The sequence below is a fragment of the Callithrix jacchus genome, chromosome 4 (assembly GCF_049354715.1).
Source record: "Callithrix jacchus isolate 240 chromosome 4, calJac240_pri, whole genome shotgun sequence".
Classification (NCBI taxonomy): domain Eukaryota; kingdom Metazoa; phylum Chordata; class Mammalia; order Primates; family Cebidae; genus Callithrix; species Callithrix jacchus.
This window is the reverse complement of record NC_133505.1, coordinates 36,552,326-36,565,176: the sequence shown is the minus strand read 5'-3', so window position 1 is coordinate 36,565,176 and position 12,851 is coordinate 36,552,326. Positions and strand designations below refer to the sequence as shown.

General features: G+C 44.5%; 1 protein-coding gene across 4 annotated transcripts; it reads left to right on the top strand.

Annotated features, from left to right (window-relative positions):
• The first annotated feature begins 8,858 nt into the window (after nt 1-8,858).
• LOC144576581 (popy Class I histocompatibility antigen, A-1 alpha chain-like) lies at nt 8,859-12,135 on the top strand. Of its 4 annotated transcripts, none has more exons than XM_078368568.1 (7): nt 8,859-8,952; nt 9,081-9,350; nt 9,624-9,860; nt 10,432-10,707; nt 10,831-10,947; nt 11,519-11,566; nt 11,719-12,135. In XM_078368568.1, the coding sequence occupies exons 1-7, from the start codon at nt 8,889-8,891 to the stop codon at nt 11,721-11,723; spliced, it is 1,017 nt and encodes a 338-aa protein (XP_078224694.1). In that variant the 5' UTR covers nt 8,859-8,888; the 3' UTR covers nt 11,724-12,135. The 4 variants fall into 4 exon arrangements, with proteins under 4 accessions (XP_078224694.1, XP_078224692.1, XP_078224693.1 ...); XM_078368566.1 differs by having other exon boundaries at nt 11,496-11,566; XM_078368567.1 differs by having other exon boundaries at nt 9,585-9,860.
• Nucleotides 12,136-12,851: the final 716 nt, after the last annotated feature.

The following is a 12,851-nucleotide window of genomic DNA, read 5'->3' as shown; positions in this document are numbered from 1 at the left end:
GCAAGGATGCTTTAATATTTGCAAATCAATAAACACGATTCATCACATTAACAGAACCAGAAACAAAAACCACGCAATCATTTCAATAGGTGCTGAAAAGGCATTTGTTAAAATTGAACATCTCTATGATAAAAATCCCTCCACAAACTAGGTATAGAAGAAACATAACTAAAACAATAAAGGCTACATATGATAAACACACGGCTAACATCACACTGAACAGGGAATATTTAAAAGTCTTTTCTCTCAGAACTGGAACAAGACAAGATGCCAGATTTTATCACTTTTATTCAACATAATGCAGGCTGGGAGCCTGACTCAGTGTGGGCGACTCCGAAATGGGCTTGGTGCTCATAAACCCAGCAGCATTGTGGGCTGCGGACCCACCACTGCATAGTGCACCCCAGTTGAGCCAGCTGTTCTTGGTCCACCAGGCCTCAGACCATGCCACGCCCAGCTTTCGGGGGCACAGGGACACTGAAACAGAATTTTAAGAATAATTTACTGAATTTTGGAGGGGGGGAGTTTCTTGAATTGGTTCTATAATCTGTTTAGATATAAAGGCACAAATGACTCTATTTCCAGTAGTACATAGAGTGCTGATACTCAGAATATCACCACTAGATGGATCTAATCAAATACTTGTAAGATCTGGGTGACCATGTATTTGAGGCCTTAGAAGACTTTGTTAAACTCGCAAGTATAAGGTGATTGGCTGATTGTTACCAATAATGCTGAACAAACTGGGGGAAAAAAAGATGAACTCAGGGCTGCAAACTTTCAGCTCATGAGCCACATAAATCTCCTAAAAGTTTTTGTTTCTTTTTAATGAAGTCTTAATCTCCTGTAGCTGCAGGGCTGAAATTTCTGAAAAGTAAACCCCAGAGTCTCATCCTGTGGGTGGGTAAATTACAACACATAACAAATCCCAAACTCAAAGAATATCTGTTATTTGTGTTGATTGAGAATAAATGGGATGTGGGAAATCAGAAGGGAAACATCTCAGAATTTCCTGATGAAGCTAAAGATACCGAACTCCTAAATTCCGCTGAGATTTGCCAATTACATTCAACTACATTTGGGGAAGTTAATCCAGCTTTGACTAATGAAAAGGTAGTGGTCTTCTCTAAGGTATTTATCCTCAAGACCCTGTGATTTCACTCAACATTTAACCCCAACACCCCTCTGTGATCCAGATCAGTAAATAGCCTTGAGTTCTAGCATGTCTTGAAAGGTGAAGTGGAATACATCATTGCAACTATTTAGAGAAGCAAAGTGACGGTATGTATAGAAAGACTTAGAAATTTTTAAAAGTCTCTGACCTAATATTTATCATTTGAGTAGTCTATGAATTTTTTTAAATTCCAAACATAGAAGAATATCTCTGTATAAAGAGGCTTGTAAAAACATTATTTACAACAAGACAAAATGAAAGCAGATGCATACAAAAGAAGCTGGGTTACATCTTCCTATCTGAAATGGGATGTGGCTTGTAAAAGTGTATAAACTTAATGCAGAGTTTATAAGATGGAAAACTACTTGTATAATAATACATTCAAAAAACAACATCCAAGATAACCCATAACATATGAATGTAACTTTGTAAACTGACAGCATATATAAAAATATATAGAGAGAAAATAACAAAATGAAAATCAGCACCACTGCACAAGACAGCTTCAGCGACCACCATTTGCACTACAGTCTATAAAGGTTCAACAATATTTTTAAAGAAAGGCCTAGGTGGTGTTTCTATCTGTCTATTTATTTTACAGTCTTCTGTGATCAAATAGGGTTTCACTTTTTTAATATAGAAACATATATTTTAACATTTAAAATAAAACATTTGAAGCAAAATAACAATGAAATGAGGCCAGACATGGTGGCATGCACATGCTACTCAGGAGGCTGAGGCAGGAACATCGCTAGAGCCCAGAAGTTCAAGGATGTAGTACACTATGATCACAGCTGTGAATAGTCACTGCGCTCCAGCCTGGGCAACACAGCAAGACCTTATCTTTACAGTAATAATAAGAAGAATAATACAATAACAATAGTAGTCCAGATCTTCTTCCTGTCTCAGGCTAAAGCTACTTTCTCATTTGAACCCAAAGGGCAGATATGCCTACTGAGGGCTCCACCAGAGAAAAGAAATGAGTTCTTCCTTCACAATCCATGATCCAATTTTTGGTTATAGAGTTCAGGCTGTGCAATAAAGACAACACCAAGAACACCATCAATATATAGATTACACATTGTCATATGTATGTCCATATATATGTGTGTGTGTATATAAATATATAATTATATATCATTACCACATATATATAATTATATATAATTACCACTATACCGAAAAGAGGCAGATGGATTCTTCCATTTCATAGATGAAAAGCTGAGCCCCTGAGAACTCTGAGGCTTGGTCTGTGTTCACTGAAGTTCAGTCTTGAGAATTAGGAGACACCCAGCCTCCTACTGAGCCTATCTAGGCATGAGCCACACCAGTGGAGACTCCTCAACTGCTTGAAGAGCAACTGAGACCCAGGAACATCCACATTTGTAGAGGGTCCATATCCATTGGAATATAACTGAAGGATGGGGGAAGGGTAGAGTCTAGCTATTTCCTTCAGCTGGAGGTGGCAGATGAGTGGGTCAGTCAGCTACCCATGAAGCGTATCATGTTCCTAGGGCTGTCTTTCATTCCCCTGCTTAGAACTCCATCCTGCACAGACAAAGCAATATATTCACTGGTAAGCAGGATCCTTTTTAGAAATGCAAAGATAATTTCCCTAACATTAAAGCCAAACATTGTCCCTCCCAGTGAATCATCTTATTTGGATAGTCTCTTAACTTCCCCTGCAGTTAGCCCAGAGTTGCATTTGAGCATCTGGATCCAAGACAGAAAGTCATTTTGGGGTTTGGACCTGGCTGAACTTGGACCGTGTTTTGAAAAGAGGCTTTCTGCTTGCGGAAGAGCAAGGGTGAGCTCTGAATAGCAGATGAAATCTCCAGGGGAAAAGACAGACCAGCAGATTCCCAAGCAAATTTAGAATATATTTGCCAGCTGCTTTTTTTTCTGTGATAAAATACACACAAACACAAAATTTACCATTGTAACCATTTAAGTGTACAATGCAGTAACATTTAGTAGATTCACAACGTATGTAGCCACCATCACTATCAAGTTCCAGAGCATTTTCATCACCCTGGAAGGAAACTCTGTACTCATTAAGCAGTCACCTTCCACTCTCCCCTGCCACCAGCCCCTGGCACCACTAACCAAGTTTCTGTCTCTCTAGATTTGCTTCTTCTGAATATTATGCAAATGGAATCACACAATATATGGCCTTTTGTGACTGGCTTCTTTCATTTGACATGCCTTTAAGGTTCATCCAAGTTGTTGTACTTATCAGTACATCATTCCTTTTATGGTCAAATAATATTCCATTTCAGAATAGATTACATGTTGTTTATCCATTCATCAGTTGATGGGCATTTTCTTTTAAATTAAATAGAGAAAACAAAAGGGGAGTTACAAACCACCCCCACCAAAAAATTTGCTTTTCTATTTACCTATGAATTTACATTTAGCTGTGTACTTTTTTGCTTCATATGGCATCAAGTTACTATCTAATGTCCTTCTATTTCAGCCTGAAATAAAAGGCTCCTTTTAGCATTAATCGTAGAATAGGTTTATTAGAGACAAATGTTTTCAGCTTTTATTTACCCATTAATGTCTGAGTTTCTCCACTGTTTCTGAAGGAGAGTTTTGGCAGATATACAACTGCCAGTTTGCAGGCATTTTTTTCCCCTTTCTGAACTGTGAGTTTTTCCTGCCAATGTCTTCTGAACTCCATGGTTTCTGAAGAACACTTGGCTGTTAATCTCATAGAGGATCCTTGTACTCGATGAGTCCCTTCTCTTGTTGTTTTCAAGATGCTCTGTTTATCTTTAATTTTTGACAGTTGTATTACAATGCCTCTCAGGGTGGACATCTTTGAATTTATGCTGCTTTAAATGTTTGAGTATGATGGATACCCAGATTCCTGTTTGTAATAAAACTTTGGAAGTTTGTGGTTATTATTTTTTCAAATATTCTTTCTCCTCACTGCTTTCTTCTCCTTTTTGAAGATTCCCAAAATGCAAATGCTAGAAGTTGTCTATCATATCTCTTCTGTTGATTTTTCTTCATACTTTTCTCCTTCTGCTCCTCGAATGGGACAGTTTCAATTGACCTAGGCTCACATTTACTGACTCTTCATTCTGCATACTAAAATCTGTTCTTGAATCCCTCCAGTGAATTTTCCATTTTGCTTCCTGTACATTTCAGCTCCAGAATTTCTATTTGGTTCCTTTTCACAATTTTTAATTCTGTATTGAGTTTCACTATTTAGTGAAACATATTTCTCCTGATTTTCTTTAGTTATTTGTCCACAGATTCCTTCAGCTCTTTGACTGTGTTTAAGACTGTTGATTTGAAGTCTTTGTCTAGTAAGTCAGTCCAGTGCTTGGCCTTTTTCAGGAACAATTTTGTTTATTGCTTTTCCTGTGAATGGGTTATACTTTCATATATGCGTAACTCATGTTTTCTGAAGTTGAAAACTAGACATTTTCAATATTACAATATGGTAACTCTGAAAATTACATATTTTTTTTGAGATGGAGTCTCACTCTGTCACCCAGGCTGTAGTGCAGTGGCACTCACTCAGCTCACTGCAACATCTGCCTCCCGGGTTCAAACGTATTCCTGCCTCAGCCTCCAAGTACCTGGGATTACAGGCGCCCATCACCATGGCCAGCTAATTTTTTTGTATTTTTAGTAGAGACAGGGTTTTATCATCTTGGCCAGGCTGGTCTTGTACTCCTGACCTTGTGATTTACCCACCATGGCCTCCCAAAGTGCTGGGATTACAGGCATGAGCCACCGTGCCCACCCTGAAAATTACATTTTCTAAACTATTTTTGTATAGACTGTATTCTTTATTTACTGTGGTCACTGAAGTCTCTGTTCTGTTAGCTTAGATGTCTTCTAGTGTTTTGACAGAAATTTCCTTAAATGTGTTGAGCCAAAAAAAAAAAATCCAGTCTTTTGATCTGGGGTCTGGGGGTGTGTTTGAATCATGCCTTCAATAGTCAGTTGGGCAGTTTACAACTCTGCCTTTGCCCTTCCTTCTTGCTTGTGAAGATATTGAAAGTCAGCTAGAGGTGTGAACAAGGGACTCTCTCAGGTGCCTTATGAGCATGTACAAGGTTATCTAGATTCCTAGGAATATGGAAACTTTCCAAAACCCTACTTCCCCAGACCATCTCACTCCCAGCTTTCCCTTCCAGTTTTTTCCACATGTCTATTACTTTTCTCAATTCATATATATATATATACATACATACACATATATATTGCCCAAGAGGTAGCTGCTGACTCATTGCCTTTTAAAAGTTTTTATTTTTCTATCAAATGCTCTCTGCCTTGACTGATTTTCTTCCCTGAGAAAGACCAAAGTAGGGGGAAAATGCAAACCATTTCTGTTCATCCTTCAGGGAGTTGCCCAACAGGATAAGAAAAAAAACCTACAATTTTTTGAGAGCAAGATTTACTCAACTGCATCTGGCCCCAGGAACCCACACTGGGAACCCAGGCTGTTGTCTTCAAGACCACTGCTGACCTGTAGAGGGAGAAATTGGCCAAAGGAAAGGGAAGTGTGATCCCACTAAGCTCTGCTACTGAGTTCCAGTTGTTTTTTCTGCATTCAGCTGGTTTCTATAAACTTTTGAGGATTTTTCAGAATTTCAATACACTTGACTGTCAACCCAATCAGAACACCTGTCAGTACAGTCCAGAAATCTGTGTTTGAACAACTCTCTTCAAGATTTTTGTGTAAGAGTGCATGTGTGTGTGTTTGCTGATGTTTCACAAGCACATTGTCTCTTGTGTCATCTCTCTTTTGGGGGACTGGGCTCCTGGAGTCATAAACCTCCCTCTCCCACCCTAGAGTAGCCACTCTAGTTTTTAACACAGATGAGTTCTGCCAGTTCTAGCTGAATGGCATTATACTGTCACCATCATGCTCCTGGGTCTCATCATCTTGCTGTGTGTGTTTGTAGCCTATTCACTGCCATGGCTGTCCAATGCTCCACTTTATAAATAGCTCACACTTCTTGACCCATCACTGTCAATAGACAACTGTGTTGTAGTTGATTTTACAAATCATGCTACTATGAATAATAATTTCATATACTTTGGCACATACATACATGCATTTCTGTTGGTTTATAACTAAGAGTGCAATTGCTGGGTCATAAGTGAGTAGATGCTTGGCTTAGTCTCTCAAAAAACAAGTTAATATGTCCATCTTTTGTGGTATAGATATTATATGTAATATATCTATATACATTATAAGTACCACAAGAAAAATATTTTTCTTATCTTTAAACAGTTCTATGTAAAGGAAGTGTAAATGAGGGGAGCAACATAGCCTTTTGCACTTAGGTCATTATTTACCATTTTTTATCATCTTAATCTTTTCCGATAATCTCATTTTCCACCTGGTATCATTTGCCTCTAGCCTGAAGAATTTTCTTTACGAATTGTTATTGTGCAGATCTGGTGACAAATTCTCTTAATTTCCTTTTACCTGATATATCTCCCTATTTTGCCTTTCCTTGAAGGCCATCTGTGCTGGATATAGAATTCATAGTTGATCTTTTTTTCTTCCAGCACTTTAAAGATGTTATTCCACTTTCTTTTCTTTCTATGGCTTCTAATAAGAAGTAATTGGTTACGGCCAAGAACAGAGAAACAAAAACTGGGAAAAGAGCATGGTAGACCTAAAACTTATCATATCAATAATGACAAAAATCTACATGAATCAACACTCCAGTGAAGGACTAAGATTATGTGACTAGGTTTATAAAAAACAGGAAATTCAACCATATGCTGTTTCCATTATGCACTTTTTATTTTTTATTTGACTTTTTTGTTAGTTAAGGAGTACATGTGCAGGTTTGTTACAGGTGTCATGGGGTTTTGTTGTACAGATTATTTCAGTACCCATTAGTATCCACCCAAATATTAAGGCTTAGTATCCATTAGCTCTTTTTCCTGATCCTTTCCCTCCTCCCATCCTCTGCCCTCAAGTAGACCCCTGTGTATGTTGTTTCCCTCTATGTATCCATGTTTTCTCATCATGTAGCTCCCACTTATAAGTGAGAACATGTGGTATTTGGTTTTCTGTTCCTGTGTTACTTTGGTAAGTATAATGGCCTCCAACTCTATCCATGTTCCTGCAAAGGACATGATCTCATTCTTTTTCATGGCTGCATAGTATTTTATGGTATATAGTGCCACATTTTCTTTATACAGTCTCCCATTGATGGACATTTTCATTGACTCCAAGTCTTTGCTATTGTGAATAGTGCTGCAGTGGACATATGCATACACATAAGACAGGCACTGTCTTTTTAAATTTAATTTCTTTTATTTTAAGTTCCAGGATACATGTGCAGAATATGCAAGTTTCTTACATATGTATAGTCTGCCCTGGCAGTTTCCTGCACCCACTGACCCATCCTCCAAGTTCCTTTACCTTGCTCCCTACTCTCCAATAGGTTCTGGTGTGTGTTGCTTCCCTCCCTGTGTCCATGTGTTCTCATTGTTCAACTCCCACCCATGTTAGGAGTGAGAACATGTGGTGTTTGGTTTTCTGTTTTCATGTCGGTTTGCTGAGGATGATGGTTTCCAGCTTCACTCATGTCTAAAGCAGTGGAGGAGCCTAGCAGGTAGTTCTTTGCATTCGGTATATAATACATTTTGTGGGACTGCCTAAAAACTAATGGCCTCCTCATGATTTTTTTTATAAAGCGGGTTACAAGAATATCAAGTGTCTAAATAAAATGTGCACACTGCTTAGATATGCATGGTTCAAGAAAACAGGCAGTGCTGGTGCATTGGTGAAGAGCATTGGGACTGCATGGAGCACTGGCAACTTTAAGGTGATGACTACAGGCTCCTGCTTGCCATATACAGTAATAAACTCTGCTTCTTTGTATTCAGGAGATGTTCTGGACTCACACAAAGAAACTCGGGCAAGGGAATGGAGATAATTTTAAATGCAATAGCCCAGAGTCAAAGATTCATAGTCCTGGAAAGTAAAACAGGAGCTTTGAGAGTTTAATTGTAATGCTAATTTGACACGTCTTTAACAGATTGGAATTCCAATCATTCAGGGATTATCAATATTGTGCTACCTACTGTATTAATAAACGAAAAGGAAACTGGTCTCTATGAGAATATCTGGTGCCTTCAGAAAAAATTTCACCAGGTTTAGAGAGAAAACCTGTCTCTACACCTCCTCCATTCCCAGGGCAAGCTCACTCTCTGGAGTCAAGTTCCCCGTGGTGAGTTTGCCGGTACAAGAGTCCAAAGGGAGAGGTAAGGAGTGGCAGGCAGGGAGTCCATTTCAGGGACGTAGATTCCAGGACGAGAAGTGAAGGGGAAGGGCTGGGCGCAGCCTGGGGGTCCCTCCCCGTTTTCCACAGGCAAATCCTAGACCGGGACTCAGGCAGACAGTGTGACAAAGAGGCTTAGTGTAGAAGAGGGATCACGACAAAGTCCCAGGTCCCAGGCGTGGCTCTCAGAGTCTCAGGCTCTGAGGGCCCTTTCTGCATTGGGGGGACGCAGCGTTGAGGATTCCCCACTCCCTTGAGTTTCACTTCCTCTCCCAACCTGTGTCGGGTCTTTCTTCCTGGATACTCATGACGCGTCCCCAATTCCCACTCCCATTGGGTGCCGCGTTTTTAGAGAAGCCAATCAGCGTCGCCGCGGTCCCAGTTCTAAAGTGCCCAGTCACCCTTTGCAACTCAGATTCTACCCAAATGCCGAGGATGGGATCATGGCGCCCCGAACCCTCCTCCTGCTGCTCTCTGCGGCCATGGCCCTGACCGAGACGTGGGCGGGTGAGTGCGGGGTCGCAAAGGAAACGGCCTCTGCGGGGAGGAGCGAGGGGCCCGCCCATGGGGCGCAGGACCCTGGAAGCCACGCCCGGAGGAGGGTCCGGCAGGTCTCAGCCCCTTCTCGCTCCCAGGCTCCCACTCCTTGAGGTATTTCCAGACCGCCGTGTCCCGGTCCGGCAGCCGGGAGCCCCACTTCTTCGCCGTGGGCTACGTGGACGACACGCAGTTCGAGCGGTTCGACAGCGACGCCGCAATTCCTAGAGGGGAGCCACGGACGCCTTGGATGGAGCTGGAGGGGCCGGAGTATTGGGACCTGCAGACACGGACCCTCAAGGCCCGCGCACAGACAAACCAAGTGTGCCTGCGGACCCTGCGCGGCTACTACAACCAGAGCGAGGCGGGTGAGTGACCCCGGCCCGGGGCGCAGGTCACGACCCCACCCTATTACCCACAGACGGCTCGATTCTCCCTGAGTCTCCAGGATCCACCCCGAGGCTGCGGAACCCGCCCATAGCCTCCACCCGGGAGAGCCCCAGGCGCGTTTACCTGGTTTTATTTTCAGTTCAGGACAAAATCCCACGGGTAGGTCTGGGGCGGGGCTCAGTGGGAGGGGCTGACCTCGGAATCCCGGCCAGGGTCTCACATCTACCAGAGGATGTATGGCTGCGACCTAGGGCCTGATGGGCGCCTCCTCCGCGGGTATGACAAGCGCGCCTACGACGGCAAGGATTATCTCGCCCTGAACGAGGACCTGCGCTCCTGGACGGCGGCGGACAGGGCGGCTCAGGTCACCCAGCGCAAGTTCGAGGCGGCCCATGAGGCGGAGAAAATGAAAGCCTACCTGGAGGGCACCTGCGTGGAGTCGCTCCGCAGATACCTGGAGAACGGGAAGGAGAGGCTGCAGCGTGCAGGTACCAGGGGCAGGAGTCTTCCTCATCTCCTATACATCTCCCGGTCTAGCCTCCCATGAGGAAGGGAGAAAAATGGGGTCAGCGCCAGAATATTGCCCTTCCTTGAATGGAGAATGGCATGAGTTTTCCTGAGCTTCCTCTGAGAGGGCCCCTGCTCACTAGGACAATTAAGGGACGACTTCTCCGAGGAAATGGAAAGGAAGACAGTCCCTGGAATACTGATCAGGGATCCCCTCTGACCCTTGCAGCAGCCTTGGGTGCCGTGACTTTTTCTCTCAGGCCTTGTTCTCTGCCTCATACTCAGTGTGTTTGAAGGTCTGATTCCAGCTTTTCTGAGTTCCTCGGCCTCCCCTCAGGTCAGGACCAGAGGTTGCTGTTCGTCTCTCAGAGACTAGAACTTTCCAAGGAATAGGAGATTATCCCAGGTGCCTGTGTTCAGGCTGGTGTCTGGGTTCTGTGCTCCCCTCTCCACCCCAGGTGCCCTGTCCAATCTCAGGATGGTCACATGGGTGCTACTGGGGTGTCCCATGAGAGATGCAAAGTGCCTGAATTTTCTGACTCTTCCCTTCAGACCCCCCAAAGACACACGTGGCCCACCACCCCATCTCTGACCAAGAGGCCACCCTGAGGTGCTGGGCCCTGGGCTTCTACCCTGCGGAGATCACATTGACCTGGCAGCGGGATGGGGAGGATCAAACTCAAGACACTGAGTTTGTGGAGACCAGGCCTTCAGGGGATGGAACCTTCCAGAAGTGGGTGGCTGTGGTGGTGCCGTCTGGAGAAGAGCAGAGATACACATGCCATGTGCAGCATGAGGGGCTGCTGGAGCCCCTCACCCTGAGATGGGGTAAGGAGGGGAATGAAGGGTCACGTCTCATCTCAGGGAAAGCAGAGCCCTTCAGGAGCCCTTGAGCAGGGCCAGGGCTGAGGCCTGGGGGTCAGGATCCCTCACCTTCCCCTCTTTTCCCAGAGCCATCTTCCCAGCCCACCATCCACATCATGGGCATCATTGCTGGCCTGGCTGTCCTAGGAGCTGTGGTCACTGGAGCTGTGGTCACTGCCGTGATATGGAGGAGTTTGAGCTCAGGTAGGGAAAGGGTGAGGAGTGAGGTCTGGGTTTTCTTGTCCCATTGGGGGTTTCAAGCCCCAAGTAGAGGTGTGTCCTGCCTCGTTACTGGGAAGCACCCATCCACACATGGGCCAACCCAGCCTGGGGCCCTGTGTGCCAGCACTTATTCTTTTGTGAAGCATGTAACAATGAAGGACAGATGTATCACCTTGATGATTGTGGTGTTGGGGTCCTGATTCCAGCATTCACAGGTCAGGGGAAAATCCCTGCTAAGGACAGACCTTAGGAGGGCAATTGGTCCAGGACCCACACCTGCTTTCTTCGTGTTTTCTGATCCTGCCCTGGGTCTGTAGTATAGTTCTGGAAGCTTCTGTGGTGTCCAAGACTAGGAGGTTCCTCTAAGATCTCATGGCCCTACCTCCTCCCTGTCCCCTCTCAGGACATTTTCTTCCCACAAGTGGAAAAAGAGGGAGCTTTCAGACTGCCTGGAAGTGGAGGGTGGGAGTGTGGAGGAGCTCACCCACCCCATAATTCTTCCTGTCCCACCTCTTTTGGGCTCTGACCAGGTCCTGTTTTTGTTCTACCCCAGGCAGTGACAGTACCCAGGGCTCTGATGTGTCTCTCACAACTTGTAAAGGTGAGATTGTGGGGATCTGAAGTGGGTGGGGAGGGGGCAGAGGGGACTGCATAATAGTGATTCTTTGATTGGGATGTTTCAAGTGTGGGCTGTTCAGAGTGTCATCATTTACCATGACTGACTTGAATTTGTCCATGACTTGTTTTCCGTAGCCTGAGACAGCTGCCTTGTGTGGAACTGAGATGCAAGATTTTTTCACGCCTCCCCTTTGTGACTTGTAGAGCCTCGGCATCCCTTCTGCAAAGACATCTGAATGTGTCTGCGTCCCTGTTAGCATAATGTGAGGAGGTGGAGAGAGAGCCCACCTCATGTCCACTGTGACCCCTGTCACCACACTCATCTATGTTCCCTCCCCAGTCATATTTCATTTTCTAGAGAGGTGGGGCTGGGTGTCTTCATCTCTGTCTCAACTTCATGGTGCACTGAGCTGCAACTGCTTACTTCCCTACTGAAAATAAGAATCTGAATATAAATGTGCTTTCTCAAATATTTTGAGGTTGATAGGTTAATTAAATAAGTCAATTCCTAAAATTTGAGAAAGGAAATAAAGACCTGAGAACCTTCCAGAATCTGCATGTTCTCTATGCTGAGTCTGTTGCAGGTGGGGATGGAGAAGGCTGTGAGGAGCCAAGTGTGGACAGGGCCTGTGTCAAGCTGCTGTTGAGTCCATCATGAGCTTTATGTGGTCAGTCCTCAGCTGGGTCTGCTTCACTGCTCCATTGTCCTTGTCCCTTCAGTGGAAACCTGTCCATCAGGAGCTGTGACCACAGAGGCTCAGACATTTCCCAGGGCGGCCCCTGCACACAGGAGTCTCTGTGTTTCTGAGACAAATTTTCAGACCCATTCAGCTCCTGCCCTCCTTCTAGGGCTCCTTTTCTGCTCTGCTCTCCTGCCCTCTCTCCCTGCCCTGGTTCCAGTGATGTTGGTGCTGGCTCCAATCCCAATTCATGAATCTAAAGCAGCGTCTAATTTAGACTTACATTTGTTTGTGAAATTGGATCCAGCATCAAAGACTGTTCTTTCCTGAAGGGAGAAACCTGGTTGTGTTTCAGTGTGCATGGGGGTTAGTCGGGGAGGAGTGGTGGAGGAGGGAGGACACACAAGCCGCCCTGCTAAGAACAGCACAGGTGGCCTCGATGTCAGTGTGAGGAGACCTTGTGCTGTAGCTGCCACAAAACAGCACTTGGCCTGAGTCTGTGTTAAATAAAGATGCTGCCTTTAGAATAGGAGGTGCTCTACAGTGATCATTCATTCAACTGACCTTTGTTGTCTGCCAGACATAGGA

Bases quoted from the DNA above. Each gene is read 5' to 3' on its own strand.
- LOC144576581 (XM_078368565.1), top strand. From the start codon at position 8,889: ATGGCGCCCCGAACCCTCCTCCTGCTGCTCTCTGCGGCCATGGCCCTG. The intron at 8,953-9,080 runs GTGAGTGCGGGG...TCTCGCTCCCAG, and splicing joins CCTGACCGAGACGTGGGCGG to GCTCCCACTCCTTGAGGTAT. The intron at 9,351-9,584 runs GTGAGTGACCCC...AATCCCGGCCAG, and splicing joins CTACAACCAGAGCGAGGCGG to GGTCTCACATCTACCAGAGG.